The sequence below is a fragment of the Salvelinus namaycush genome, chromosome 16 (assembly GCF_016432855.1).
Source record: "Salvelinus namaycush isolate Seneca chromosome 16, SaNama_1.0, whole genome shotgun sequence".
Lineage (NCBI taxonomy): Eukaryota > Metazoa > Chordata > Actinopteri > Salmoniformes > Salmonidae > Salvelinus > Salvelinus namaycush.
In genome coordinates, this window is record NC_052322.1 from 13,581,360 (window position 1) to 13,596,415 (window position 15,056).

The 15,056-nt window shown below is 47.9% G+C and overlaps 1 protein-coding gene across 1 annotated transcript in view; it reads left to right on the plus strand.

Moving 5' to 3' along the window:
- Positions 1 to 1,736: 1,736 nt before the first annotated feature.
- The window catches only part of znf385a (zinc finger protein 385A), a 37,812-nt gene continuing 24,492 nt past the window's right edge, over positions 1,737 to 15,056 (plus strand). Inside the window, exons 1-3 of the mRNA XM_039010500.1 lie at positions 1,737 to 2,059; positions 6,710 to 6,820; positions 13,766 to 13,943. Of these exons, the coding sequence (XP_038866428.1) occupies positions 2,018 to 2,059; positions 6,710 to 6,820; positions 13,766 to 13,943 (331 nt within the window). The 5' untranslated portion in view covers positions 1,737 to 2,017. The remainder of the gene's footprint in view (positions 2,060 to 6,709; positions 6,821 to 13,765; positions 13,944 to 15,056) is intronic.

Below are 15,056 nucleotides of genomic sequence, written 5' to 3' on the forward strand. Positions count from 1 at the left end.
CTATATGTATTTTACGGCTCTTTGTACCGGTAACTTCAGCAGGATGTCAATCTAGCTAAAAGCTAAATGAAAAAGTACTTATTCATAGTCTCTGTTATTAAATCTTCTACTGCCTTCTCTTATAGCTCTGTAGCGTCAATGTCTCTCTATAATGTCATTTGTTCTCTACCTGCATGTGTGTCAATCTGGCCCAACGTGCCCTGAGACAGTGATCATTTATCAGCAGCAGCTGCTACTGGTGGTACTATAGGCTTAAGGGTTGGGCTGAGGTAGACTGAGGTAGATGCCTCGCGCAGGCGGCAGAGTTAGGAATTTCCAAGGAAGCTGCCTAGTCATGCGAGCCATGCGCAGACGTGTCGATTCTCACTCGCTGCGGGGCCCCACCTGCACCTCCCTCTCTCCTTCTCCCTCCTTTCTATCCCTCCCCCTCCCTCTGTCCCTCCCTGCTTTCTTCCCTCCATGTCTCCCTTCGAACAACTTTCTCTAATACTGTAGCCTCAGGTCCCCTCTCTCGCTGTGTGTCTAGTCCGTCGACAGTCTCGTCTCACACGCTAAACATAATCCTGCCCCCCTTTAGAGACGTTCTGATGAGTATCCCTCCAAGGACCCTGAAACAGTTCAATAGTCTCAGGCTATGATTTAGCACTTATGTAAATGTAACGTAATGCTATCCATGTGACGATACTGTGGTGGAGTTGTTCCATTTGGGACTAGGGACGCGTCCCAAACGGCACCCTATCCCCCATATAGTGCAATAAAGTAGTGCACCCTGAAGGGAACAGGGTGCCATTTGGGACAAAGCCTAGATTTCTGATGTGTGTAATGAGGTTTTCTCTGGAAGTGGTTCCACATAACATCGCCATTTGTTTTGAACAGTTGGTGGTGAGTAGTGCAGTATGGGGCGAGGGAAAGGGGGGGATGAGGGGAGAGGGAATGAAAAGGGAAGGGGTGATGGGGAGGGCAAAAGTTCTACTGGCTGAGGATGACAACCATTGGTAGATGGCAAGAACAGAGGAGGGGGGAGGGAGGGAGGAGGAGGAAGAGAGGAGGGGAGCCGAGCATGACACACTGCACTGACTGCATCTGGGCAGATTGTGGGAGTAAGCATGTGACGGAGAGAGAGAGAGAGTGGGAGAGAAGGAGAGAGAGGGTGTGTGTGTGAGAGAGAAGGAGAGAGAGGGTATGTGTGTGTGAGAGTGAGTGAGTGAGTGAGTGAGTGAGTGAGTGAGTGAGTGAGTGAGTGAGTGAGTGAGTGAGTGAGTGAGTGAGTGAGTGAGTGAGTGAGTGAGTGAAGGAGAGAGAGGGTGTGGGAGAGATGGGGAGAGAGAGGGTGTGAGAGAGAGAGAGAGAGAGAGAGAGAGGGTGTGTGAGAGAGAGAGGGTGTGAGAGAGAGTGAGAGAGGGTGTGGGAGAGAAGGAGAGAGAGAGTGTTGGAGAGAAGGAGAGAGAGAGTGTGGGAGAGAAGGACAGAGAGAGTGTGGGAGAGAAGGAGAGAGAGTGTGGGAGAGAAGGACAGAGAGAGTGTGGGAGAGAGAGAGTGTGGGAGAGAAGGAGAGAGAGGGTGTGAGAGAGCGAGAGAGATGGTGTGTGTGAGAGAGAGAGAGAGAGAGGGTGTGGGAGGAGAAAATGACTACAGCACTGGGAGAGCGAGAGAGGAGCTGGAGAGAGAGAAAGAGGAGAGAAGTCTGCGTTGATAAGGCAGACACTTGCTAGCTAGGTGACGTATCAGTAGAGAAACAACAGAATCCCAACAGAATCCCTCATGGCCAGAACTGCTACTTCAAACACTACAGCTATGTAGAGACACAAGAAAGAAGGAGAACAAATAAGGAAAGGGAGAGGAATAGATGGAGTGTACCATTAGCTACATTCCCTGCTGAGGTTATACCAGTCTAGCATAGTGTAGGAGGTGGCTGAATGAGTAGAGAGACAGAGACACACACTCCCACTACCTCACTCTTACACACCACACGGAGACAGAGGCACAAACACACAGAGAGATACACACCGGCGGAAGCATGCAGCTTAAAGATCCAGCTGACTCAGAGCAGGAGACGAGGGTGAGTACAGGTCCAGAACCAGCAGTAGTGTTGAATACAGGGGTATATGGGACAGAGGGGAGTGATTTCATGTTGAGGTACTCTACAACTGGGCAGGAGACGAAAGGAGAGACTTTTGGCGCACGTTGGTGTTCAAAGGATGTTTCATCTGGCTTGGTAGAGTTGTTGCTCCTGTCGCCAGCCAAGTCCCACAGCGTGAAATAGAACAGTGTATGGTTGGACTGCAGGAATTTGAGTTGAGCGCCACAGGCAGAAACATTTCATCTCTCAGGGCAATGATAGACACACTCGGAGAGAGAGAGAGAGAGAGAGAGTGATGAGAGAAAAGGAGAAATGGAGAGAAGAAAGTTGACTCCTTGGCTGTTACTTTTTGGGGAATGCCATCGTTTAGTGCTGTTTTGTGGAGAGATGTGTGGTATGCGTGTGTGTGGTGTGATGTGGGGGGTGCCGGTATTGGTCTGTCTCACAGACACTGTTGTGAGTCTGGTTTGTGTTAAAACACTATTTAGGAAAAGAGAGGAGTGTTGGTGTGTTGAACTGTTGACATGTGCTGTGGGAGTGATGCCATTCTACAGTGTGTGTGTTCATGTGTGTGTGTGTGTGTGTGTGTGTGTGTGTGTGTGTGTGTGTGTGTGTGTGTGTGTGTGTGTGTGTGTGTGTGTGTGTGTGTGTGTGTGTGTGTGTGTGTGTGTTTGAGTGTGTTCCTTTCACCTGCTATGAAGGTGTCCGGTTGCATAGACACTGCCTGCCACTGTAGCGCTGCCAGAGAAGACACGCTCTCTTTCTCAAAAAACGTTTTACCAGAGATCAGAGACCAGTGGAGCAGTGACTGAGAAAACCTTGTTGGTTATAGTACTGTTTAGTACTAAAGTGAAGTGGAGCAACACCCAAAATACTGACCTGGACACTGCAGGAATTCAGACTCAACCCACCATTACTGTTCTGTTCAGCTTCTCATTATACTGACTTTATGAGGGTGTTGGACAGATCCTTTGTATTTTAGGAGCTAGACACAGACACACTCCCATTATGGGAAAACTGCCACTTTATACAGTATCTGTTCTTCTTTGATAAGGTCTGAAAATAAATACCAGTTACTGTCTCACTCCGACTTACTTTGAACGGTTCTTAAAATCCGAACGGATCATGGCAAAAAAAAGTTTGTTTGTTATTCAGCTCCGTGGTCTTGGAATTCTCTCCGGACCGGCTTGAAACCCCAGGATCTTGTTTCCTCTGAGGAGTTGAAAAGTTTGGTTGACTCGCGTCACTGAGAAATGATTATGTCTGATATTTGTCTGAAACATTGTTCCCCCCCCCTGCCGCTGTCTTGGTTGGACCAGGTCTCTCTTGAAAAATAGATTTTTATCTCAGCGAGACTAACCTGGCTAACTAAAAGGTTACGTAAACCTCTGAACAAACGACACACACAAACACACACGCACATACACACTGACGACAGCTTTGTTGATGTATGAGGGTTGCGCGTGCATTTAATCAACAACATATGGTGGCAGTGGCGTTTGTTTCTATGTGTGGGCTATGTGGCTGTAAGACAGGATTAGTGTACGGTGTGAGTGGAGGTTTCTCTCCTTTTTAGACCACTATGTTATAGAGCATTGACCAGTGAGCAATGACCAAGCAGGCTGCATGGTGTAGCTATGCAGTAACTTCCTGGAGGTCCAGGACCTCTGTATCATCATAGTTCAGCGTTACTGGCCAGGATCCATCCCCCCTTCCGCTTTCCCTGTGTTCACATGTGGACAACAGCACCAGAAGACCCTTGGAGAGATGAGTTTTGGGGAAATTGGAAGAGTGCAGAACAGAGGGAGAAAGAGGGAGAAGAGGGCCAGAGGAGATAAGAATGTGCGATGTCAGGATGTCCGGCGCTGAGCCTGGCTCTCTCTCTCTCTCTCTCTCTCTCTCTCTCTCTCTCTCTCTCTCTCTCTCTCTCTCTCTCTCTCTCTCTCTCTCTCTCTCTCTCTCTCTCTTCTCTCTCTCTCTCTCTCTCTCTCTCTCTCTCTCTCTCTCTCTCTCTCTCTCTCTCTCTCTCTCTCTCTCTCTCTCTCTCTCTCTCTCTCTCTCTCTCTCTCTCTCTCTCTCTCTCTCTCTCTCTCTCTCTCTCTCTCTCTCTCTCTCCTCTACAGATGGTGTCTGTCTGTACTGTCACCCTGTCACTCCCTTTCTCTGTTCCTCTCTGTGTGGTTTTTCCTTATTTGGGTTGCCTGGTTACAATCCCAGTGCAGATTTCCAAATAGTTTTGTTTCACTTAAGAGCGTATTCATTTCATCCTCTTCAGCTGGCTCCCCAGCCAACTTAAGCTATTTTTTAGACATGGCTCATTTTGGCCGTACGACAATGAGAAGAAACGTAATGGTTATCATCTAAACTTAGAATCTAAAATGTTAAAATGTTTTTTTTTTGTACAGTTGAGTTGAGAGAGATTTGTGTCCCAGTAACTGTCTGAATGATTTTTACTAGGACATGTCAAGGAATTGAAATTCAGATTGGTGTCGAATAAAGTTTTATCTATCTGGCAATGCTAGCGTAGGCTACACGACCTGAAGTACCCGACGGTTGGCTATGGTGGGAATCAGACCTGGGTTCAAGTAGTATTTATAATCTTTCACACAGTGAAGCTGTGCTTGATTAAGCTTGTCTGGCTCAATGGATCCAATGGAATCTCCGCAAAAGTGCAAACCCCTCCTAATGCCTTCCTGGCAGGCTCAAACAAACGCTCAAAGTATTACTCAAAAAAATGAAATACTATTTGAATCCAGGGCTGGTTGAAATCCATACCAGCGATGGATCTCCAACTAATGCTAATGTCAATTAAACATGAGCCCAATAATAAATTACAGTTCAGACAAAACAAGATAGAAAAAGATAAGGATACAGTTCAGAGACCACAGGACAGGCTGGCTGTCTCTCCTGTCTCTTTGTGTCTGGGACCAGGGCCGGCCCTAGCTTTTTGGAGGTCTTAAGCAAGATTTTGGTCAAGTGGTCCCCCCTCTTGATGGCTGAGAGAAAAAAATGAAGTTTTAAAAATAATTTCCTGCTATTCTATGCATCTTTCCATGGGGCGTAGAGAAAATGTTGTGGTTTTAAAACACATTTCATGCAATTCTACTCATTTTGCCATGGGGCGGACAGAAAATGTAGCAGTTTTAAAGCCAGTTTCCTGTAATTCTGCACCGTTTGACATGTTCATATGATATCTGAGTGAGAGTGACTAAACAAAATCAATGAGGGCCTCTGGAGGTGAGGGCCCGTGGGCACCTACCCTGTGTGCCTGGTCAGTACGTCGGCCATGATTACTACAAGGTGTAGATAGCTGGCTAGACTAACTTACCATAAAAAATGTTTTTAGTGAGGTGCTAATTGAGTGACTGTCAGTGACTAACATTACAAGAGAAAAACTGGTGCAAATATCGAAACTGCACCTTGTGTGTTCTACTATTCTAATTCGCAACAGTAAGTTGACACCCCGACTGAGTTCCTAGGGGCCGGTGGCCCCTTTTGCCTAGAGCCGGCCCTGTCTGGGACTGTGGTTTAAAAGAGGCTTAGCCTCCTGCAAATCATTGTCCTGGTGCTAAAGCTGGACAGTTAAATTTATACTGAGTGGCCTTACCGGCCTAACATCCCCATGATGGATACCCCAGCTGAAACAATTAGGAGGAGGTCACTCACTCACAAAGCTCTCCACCAGTTGCACCTGCCCACATAGCTTTCAAAGGTTGTGTTTATTCGGCACCAAACGTAAGAAAACAGACTGAAACAGGGAAGCACTGCCTCATTTTCTATTGCAAACCCCCACCCCCACCCCTCAGTGAAGGACGTACAAGGGAAAATATAAATGTGCCTTTCTTATTGGATTCAGATAGTACCTCCCTGTTCCCCCACAGCAGCTCTGGAGGGCACATGGTGCTCACCGACTGCTCTACAGCACTATGATCAGCTGGCCTGTTGGGCTAGACACTGCGCTTTGTAAGTGAGGGAGGTACACAAGCATATATATCATTTCCCTGTCTCATCAGTCTCCTTTTCTCTCCCTCCCTCTCTCTCTCTCTCTCTCTTCCTCCACCCATCCCGCTCTCTCTCTCTCTTTTCCTCCACCCATCCCTCTCTCTCTCTCTCTTCCTCCACCCATCCCGCTCTCTCTCTCTCTTCCTCCACCCACCCCCCCCTCTCTCTCTTCCTCCACCCATCCCGCTCTCTCTCTCTCTTTTCCTCCACCCATCCCTCTCTCTCTCTCTCTTCCTCCACCCACCCCTCCCCCTCTCTCTCTCTCTTCCTCCACCCATCCCGCTCTCTCTCTCTCTTCCTCCACCCATCCCGCTCTCTCTCTCTCTTCCTCCACCCACCCCCCCCTCTCTCTCTTCCTCCACCCATCCCGCTCTCTCTCTCTCTTCCTCCACCCACCCCCCCCTCTCTCTCTTCCTCCACCCATCCCTCTCTCTCTCTCTTTACCCATCCCTCTCTCTCTCTCCCTCCCTCCACCCATCCCCCTCTCTCTCTCTACACATCCCTTGGTCTCTCTATCCATCCCTCTCTCGCCACCCATCCCGCTCTCTCTCCCTCCACCCATCTCTCTCTCTCTCTCTCTCTCTCTCTCTCTCTCTCTCTCTCTCTCTCTCTCTCTCTCTCTCTCAGATGGACCCGGTTCAGAAGGCGGTGATTAACCATACCTTTGGCGTTCCGCTGGTGAAGACCAAGAGGCCCATCATCTCCTGTAACGTCTGCCAGATACGCTTCAACTCTGAGGTACAGTACACTATAGCACTTCTCACAGCATACTCACCATACTGTACCAATCTAAGCTTTTTTAAGCTAGCGTGCTAATCCAAACTAAACTCGACCGAATCTGCAAGGTTCCAGCAGCTATGATGGATGTGTAACCAGGCCAGTTCAGTACCCGCTTGGTTTGGCTCAGTAGTGTGAAATGCCCTTAACACTCCTAACACATCGTACAGTAGAATTTCGGACACCATATGCACACTGTTTAGTAGGCTCTCTCTGTTTACTATTGTTTATCTCTTTTTTTATATCTCTCTGGACAAAGTGGTGACACCATGGACGTGTTGCATACATCTGCTTGTGTTTCTGTAGTGTTTGTGTTGTGGTTTGGCAGTCAATGCCTCATTGGAATATGGCGTACCTAGCCCGAGTGAGAGTTGTGAGACAAAGACACAGAACAGCTGACCTTGGTTGAAATACTATTTGAAATCAATTCTAATATATTATCTGTACTTGATCGGGCTTGCTTGTTGCGATGGAACCAATAGAATAGTCCCAAAAGTCCCTGTCCACCTGGCAATCCAGGCAGGCTAAAACAAAAGTATTTTAAAGAATTGAAATAGTATTTGAACCCAGGTGTGGTATAATACTGCAGTAACAGCTCTGAAGTGTTGCTAGGCAAGCTGAGAGCATGAAATAAGATTTTCCTCCACGTTTCAAAGGGATTTTCTCTCCCCAACATCAACACGGGGAATGTTGATTATGTTCTTCTTGAGCGCATGAAAACTCATTTCACATAAGCATACCACAACGTTTTAAGTCTACATCTCAAATGGCCTATATAGTGCACTACTTTTGACTCGGCGGCCCCATAGGGCTCTGTTCAAAAGTAGTGCACTATGTGCTAGGGGATAGGGTGCCATTTGGGATGCACATGAAATCTCTCCAGAAATAAGTGCAACAGCAGTTTTTAGACGCCTTCTTTTATATAATCTGATTAATGTGATTAATCCACCCCCGCTAACTACATTTTCATCCAACCATATGGCACAGTTTATTTTGACTTGTTTTTAATGTGCATACAGCATGACTTGAAAAGCAGAACATAGGGGCTAGGTTTATCTAGATGTGTAATGTTGCAATGCAATATGCATGAATGATTTCATGAATGTACTGTATGTGCAATGTGTGTTTTTTGAAAGCAAAATGGAGTGGGTAGGTTTAATGTCTCGTGTCACCAACGTTCTCTGAATGCTTTAGAAGCTCCCAGTATACAAAGCATCCTTTATCTTAGCAAATCACACCATCAACGTGTACATCAGCAAAAATACTTTAGTCTGTAGGCCTATAGTGAAATATTTAAAGTTGGCTGTTATGGGCAAAATATTCTGCAGCATAGACTTCAGTTTAAAGCCAGGGTGGATCTTTTCCCATATCCCAATCCCACACAGGGACTAGGGAGTGCCCCATAACACATCCATGATAATAGTGTCAACCTAGTAAACAGTTTCTATTTTTACTGAGCAGGCCTACAATCATGGCCTGCTTGTGGTTTCTGTGGCGGTGGAGCTGTACTCTTCTAGGCTGCATTGAGCAGAGGTAAAGCCCTCCATTGGCCTCTGTAGGAAGCTGTAGATCTTGCGTGGCTCTGTTGTTAATCGTGTGGCACTGGCAATGCCAAGGTCGTGGGTTCAATTCCCACAGAGATCCCACGTAGGCTACATAGTGAAAGTGAACACAGTCATAGCTTAGACTACTATGCCACAGGAAACAGCTGAATAAGTGGATGTTTATGTCTGTTATTCCGTTGGAAACTTGACCCGGGCTATTAAACGGTAACACTGTCTGTTAGGTCCATTTTAAGTGATGGATATTTTTATTCAAGCTAATCTACCCATCTTCATGATTTCTATACTTTATTACTCCCATATCTGAAATACATGGCAACATATGAGACATGATTTCATGGACAAAATGTGATCGTTGCATAGGTATGCAGTGTAGTAAGTGAAGTGCATGTCTCAGACCTGGATTCAAATAGGATTGGAAGTCTTTCAACTGTTTTGAGCTTTTGCTTGAGCCTGCCTGGAGTGCCAAACGGGGGAGGTTCTCACGTCTGGGATTGTTCTTCTTGTCCCATTACGCCCGGCAAGCTCAATAAAGCACAGCTAAAGTACTTGAAATGATTTCAAATAGCATTTGAACCCAGGTCTGATGTCTTCAACATAAATGCCAGCGACCAGGGACTTGCAGGGTATAAGCTCACTGTTTATAGCCTAGTATGTGACCTCTCAGCCAAACAGGTCTGACACATAAACATGCTGGTAAATATTTACACATACCGTCCAATAAAGAGCTAAGTACACTAGCGTTGTCTGGCCACCTATGACCCCCGACTCCCAGCAGAACCAGTAGCTGCCTCGCTGTGTTTTGCGTGTGTGTGTACGTGCGTTCACACATGCATCCATGTATGTGTTCTTCCTTGCAGTGCTGTGTGGGTGTGTGGGTGTGTGTACGTGTCACCTTTAGGGACTTCTGTTGCAATCCCTTCTTACTGTCACAGCTAACACACATTTTTATTCCAAGCAGGTGAATGGCCTTACTGCACACTACGTTACGCTATGGAAAATAGGAAAGGACTGTGCTTTCACCAAAGCTTTTTCCAACAACATAGTACAGTATGGAAGTTAATATTCTAGATAACACTGACAGTTCTCATATCAGTGTTTATCTTTAAGATAAAGCCTCTCTTTTAATCAGAGAAACGTCTGCCTGGTACAGCCCAGAGAAACAAGTGGCCTCTGACCCTATCAACATACCATCAGCAGATATAGTACTTCTTCAAAAGCTTATCCCCCCCCCCCCCCCCCCATCCCATCTCTCCCCCCCCCCCCCCCCCCATCCCATCTGTGCTCAAGTCAGTCGAGCCATTTCATGCTTCATTGCTGCATTCATATTCCTCTCTGACTGTCTGTCATTCTCTCTTGGTCTCTCGTGCTCTCGCTCTTTTCCCATCTTTCTCAATCTCTTTCTCTCTCTCTCTCTCTCTCTCTCTTGCTCTCTCTATTATTTACAGTGCGAAAAGCCTGAAATTGGCTGCCACTACTTATCATAAGATGCATTCGTCAAGGGCCAAGGTTATGCCATGGTCTGTGACAGCCCTGTTGCACTCTGATTAAAGGGACAGAGAGGTGGAGAGATGGGTGAGAGAGGGTAGAGAGGTGGAGAGATGGGTGAGAGAGGGTAGAGAGGTGGAGAGATGGGTGAGAGAGGGTAGAGAGGTGGAGAGATGGGTGAGAGAGGGTAGAGATGTGGAGAGATGGGTGAGAGAGGGTAGAGAGGTGGAGAGATAGGTGAGAGAGGGTAGCGAGGTGGAGAGATAGGTGAGAGAGGGTAGAGAGGTGGAGAGATGGGTGAGAGAGGGTAGAGAGGTGGAGAGATGGGTGAGAGAGGGTAGAGAGGTGGAGAGATGGGTGAGAGAGGGTAGAGAGGTGGAGAGATGGGTGAGAGAGGGTAGAGAGGTGGAGAGATGGGTGAGAGAGGGTAGAGAGGTGGAGAGATGGGTGAGAGAGGGTAGAGATGTGGAGAGATGGGTGAGAGAGGGTAGAGAGCTGGAGAGATAGGTGAGAGAGGGTAGAGAGGTGGAGAGATGGGTGAGAGAGGGTAGAGAGGTGGAGAGATAGGTGAGAGAGGGTAGAGATGTGGAGAGATGGGTGAGAGAGGGTAGAGATGTGGAGAGGGGGATGATGTGGCATCAGCCTCCAGTGTCCCCGATCGGTGTGTATGGTGTGTGTGTCGCCAGCCCCCAGTATCTCTCGCCCTGCCTGTGTGTGGGGTTGACAGCGATGGGAGGAATAACCTTGCTGTGAGTTGCTTCAGGACAGGAGTGATGTCACAGGCCGGTTTTACGCTGCATTGGTCAACGTCACTCAGTGCTGCAGCATGACCCAGCTGGTCCGGCCCCTCCTCTCTCCTCTCTCTCCTCATCTGGAGCTGCTGCTGCACTGCAATGTGTGTCCTTGTGCCACAGCTCTTCTCTCAGTATCCAGGCTTGCCTTACCCTGAGAGCGTATATAGCAGGTCCCTGTAACTGTAAACGTCCTGGGGTCTTAAGGAGGCTAAAGCCGTTCAGAGTCGGTATCAGAAGGAGAAGGTATTAAGGAGGAGCGATAAAACAGGACACACACACACACACACACACAATGATAGAGGCTTTTTCTCCGTCTCTCTGGCCAGCCATTATCTTCTCCCATAACCCCTGCCAACCCCCCCATCCCCCTCTCTCTGTGCTGTCTTCCACCCCCCTCTATCTCTACCGCTGTCTTTCCATCCAGAAACATATGAGCACCTGGGTCTTGGCTGGTGATCCCAAACTTTGGAAGTAGAGGTTAATCAGAAAGCCTCCATCATTGTGTGTGTGTGTGTGTCCTGTTTTATCGCTCCTCCTTAATACCTTCTCCTTCTGATACCGACTCTGAACGGCTTTAGCCTCCTTAAGACCCCAGGACGTTTACAGTTACAGGGACCTGCTATATACGCTCTCAGGGTAAGGCAGTCTGTCATCGGCAATTACAGCTCTCGGCTTAAAGAGACATCGACCATACTGGCTGTTGCCTGGGCATACCTTACGCCCTGACCACAGGGGATAGTGCTAGAACCATCCGGCCTAGCCCGAGTCCCAGATCTGTTTGTGCTGTCTTGCAACTCCTATGTCATTGTCACGCCAACAGCAGGGAATGCCAAGAGTGTGCAAAGCTGTCATCAAGGCAAAGGGTGGCTACTTTGAATTATCTCAAATATAAAATATATTTTGATTTGTTTAACACTTTTTTGGTTACTACATGATTCCATATGTATTATTTCATAGTTTTGACGTCTTCACTGTTATTGTACAATGTAGAAAATAGTAAAAATAAAGAAAAACCCTTGAATGAGTAGGTGTTCTAAAACTTTTGACCAGTAGTGTACCTATTATTTACAATGACGGCGTACGCCGGCCAAACCCTCCCCTAACCCGGATGATTCTGGGCCAATTGTGCACTGCCCTATGGGACTCCCGATCACTGTTGTAATACTGCCCGGAATCAAACCAGGGTCTGTAGTGACGCCTTAGACCGCTGCGCCACTCGGGAGCCTGAAGCCTTGACCGCAGACTATTGCCATCCAAACCACAGGATCTCCAGCCTAGGCCCTCTCTCCCTCTCCCCCCTTCTCACCTCCCCACCCCACCTCCTCTCCTTCCCTGCCGAACCAGTATAACTGAGCCCCTGCCCTGTGCCCCTAGTTAGCCGGTGGTGTGGTGTGCTGTGCCACTTGATTTCTCTATCCCTGTCATCGCCTGTCTGTTGCAGCTGTCAGCGGCTCTCCAGCCCTGTTTTATAAGCCTTAATAATCATCATCATCATCATCTTGATACAATAATTATTCGCCCGGCCAATGTATGCACGCACACACACACACGCACACACACACACACACGCACACACACACATCAACATTCCAGAGGCTTTGGGCATGCCTTTTTCATCCTGCTAGCTGCCAGATGATCTGTTTGAAGTGCTCACAGCGCACAGCGGGAGGGCAATGTGTGTGTGTGTGTGTGTGTGTGTGTGTGTGTGTGTGTGTGTGTGTGTGTGTTTGTGTAAAGCACAGCACTGCTGCAGCAGCAGGCCATCATGAGGAAGTAGACCATGGGCGACTGCTCCTAGGTGTCTCAAGACCTAGCCAGGCAGAGGTCAATCTGTCCATCCAAACAACCACACAAATACAGACAGACAGAGACCAATTGGCCAATCAACACACTGAGCTGAGACAGACGTATAGCTGTGCATATTTCCAAATAGTGGCCAGTATCAAAAAGCGTTTGGTGGTGAGAAGTGAGGGATGGATGGAGAGTCTTGCAAAAGGACAGGGGCTGTCTCTGTCTGCAATGTCCCCTACTCCAGTCCCGTCCTTTTAATGGATGACTCCCTCTGTTGTTTACCCCTGAACCAACACATTACCAGGAGCATTACCATTACCATTACCTTTCAACAGGAGATTAACCAGAACAGTGCTACTGTAATGGACACGTGGATTGTGTTTCTCTCTGTTGAACTGCAGGACATTCTCCAGCCTTTTACAAAACATGCCTTCCATCCACCAGCACCTTCCAGTTCCCACCACTGCCACAAAGGGTATAGATACCCACTGCCCAGTAGCACGTATATTTAGAGAGATATGCATTTCTATGTAAGCAATTAACTCCGAGTTTGTCTAGGCCTATTGGAGAAGCTGTAGGCAGCCTTGGTATTCTGGTGTTAGGTTTTGCTCTGTAGGAGTAGAAGGATAGACGAATGCCGGCTTCCCCATTGATAATTTACACAGTCAGATGATGAGGTCGAAGGGTGAGGTGTGTGTAGGGGTGGGTGGGGCTTATGGGGCCATAGGCAGACAAGATGGCCCTGACCTGCAGTGCAACCCCCCCCCCCCCCCCCCCCCCCCCTTACTGCAGGCATGTCTCTCATGTCTGTCTGGGATAATTACATGAGTGGGGGAGGGGGAAGAGGAGGGGGGGGGACCAGGAAGTTTTCCTTGATCAGGTAAAACTCCTGCCTCCACAGCCTAGATCATTACTGCCTAGAGTATCAGTGATCAGATCACCTGTTACACTCTGCATGCCATTTTGCAGCCTGGCTCCTGTCTCCTATCCCCGATGCAGATTGAATAACATACCAGACACCGAAACTGTGTGTGTCTGTGTGTGTGTGCGTTTATCACTCCTGGATTCGTGGATATGTATCAATGTACCCAGGCGCACAATGGCAGGTATACTATATCAAACTGCGTCATTGTGAGCACCACATTCATTGGCTGGTGTGTATGGTGTTTTGGGCCTCTGTCTTCCAGTCAATTTGTATCCATCCAATGTTTTATTCACCCGTTGTTTTCGTTAGCCTAAATCCTCTTCTCCATCTCTCCATCTCTACACAGAGCCAGGCAGAAGCCCACTACAAAGGCAACCGCCACGCCCGGAGAGTCAAAGGCATCGAGACCTCCAAGAGTCGCCCCCAGGAGGGTGACAAGCCGGCCCCACCTGTCCCCCCCTCCCCGTCCGACCCCGGTGGACCGCATACAGCCACCTCGGACATCAGCGACCCCTGCAACGCAGGTAAGACCATGGTGGAGAGAGACTTTGAATATCCCCTAGCACTTACATACAGGGTGTACAGTAACAGTATACTGCCAATACCAGCTCTCAGTACAGGGTGTTGGGTGTATACCAACTATACCCTACACAGTTCCATCATCACCACACACCAACACAGTGGAAATAAATAAACCTAAGACATCGAAACAAATTGTATTTGTCACATGCGCCGAATACAACCGGTGTAGACTTTACCGTTTATGCTTACTTTTAAAAAGTAAGAAACAATTGCTAAATAAAAGAAGGGAATAGTAACACAATTAAATAACAGTAACGAGGCTATATACAAAGAGTACTGGTACTGAGTCAATGTGCAGGGGTACGAGGTAGTTGAGGTAATTGAGGTAATATGTACATGTAGGTAGGGGTAAAAATGAGGATAGATAATAAACAGAGTAGCAGCAGCATATGTGAAGAGCGTGAAAGAGGGTCTATGTGTGAGTGCGTGCTTGTGTGTGCGTGTGTGTGTGTGTATTGGAGTGTCAGTGTAGTATGTGTGAGTGTGTGGGTAGAGTTCAGTGAGTGTGCATAGAGCCGGTGCAAGAGAGTCAGTGCAACAACAAAAAAGCGGAGTCATTGCAAATAGTCTGGGTAGCCATTTGATTAACTGTTCAGCAGTCTTATGGCTTGGGGGTAGAAGCTTTTCAGAATCCTTTTGGTCCCAGACTTGGCGCTCTGGTACCGCTTGCCATATGGTAGCATACAGATCGGTCTATGACTTGGGTTGTTGGAGTCTTCAACAATTTTTAGGGCCTTTCTCTGCACCGCCTGGTATAGAAATCCTGGATGGCAGGGAGCTCGGCCCCAGTGATGTACTGGGCTGTACGCACTACCCTCTCTAGCGCCTTTGCGGTCGGATGCCAAGCAGTTGCCAAGTGGTGATGCAACCAGTCATATTCTCTCAACGGTGCAGCTGTCAAACTTTTGAGGATCTGAGGGCCCATGCCAAATCTTTTCAGCCTCCTGAGGGGGAATTGGCGTTGTCATGCCTTCTTCACGACTGTATTGGTGTGTTTGGGCCATGATAGGTCCTTAGCGATGTGAACACAGAGGAACCCGAAGCTTTCGATCCAT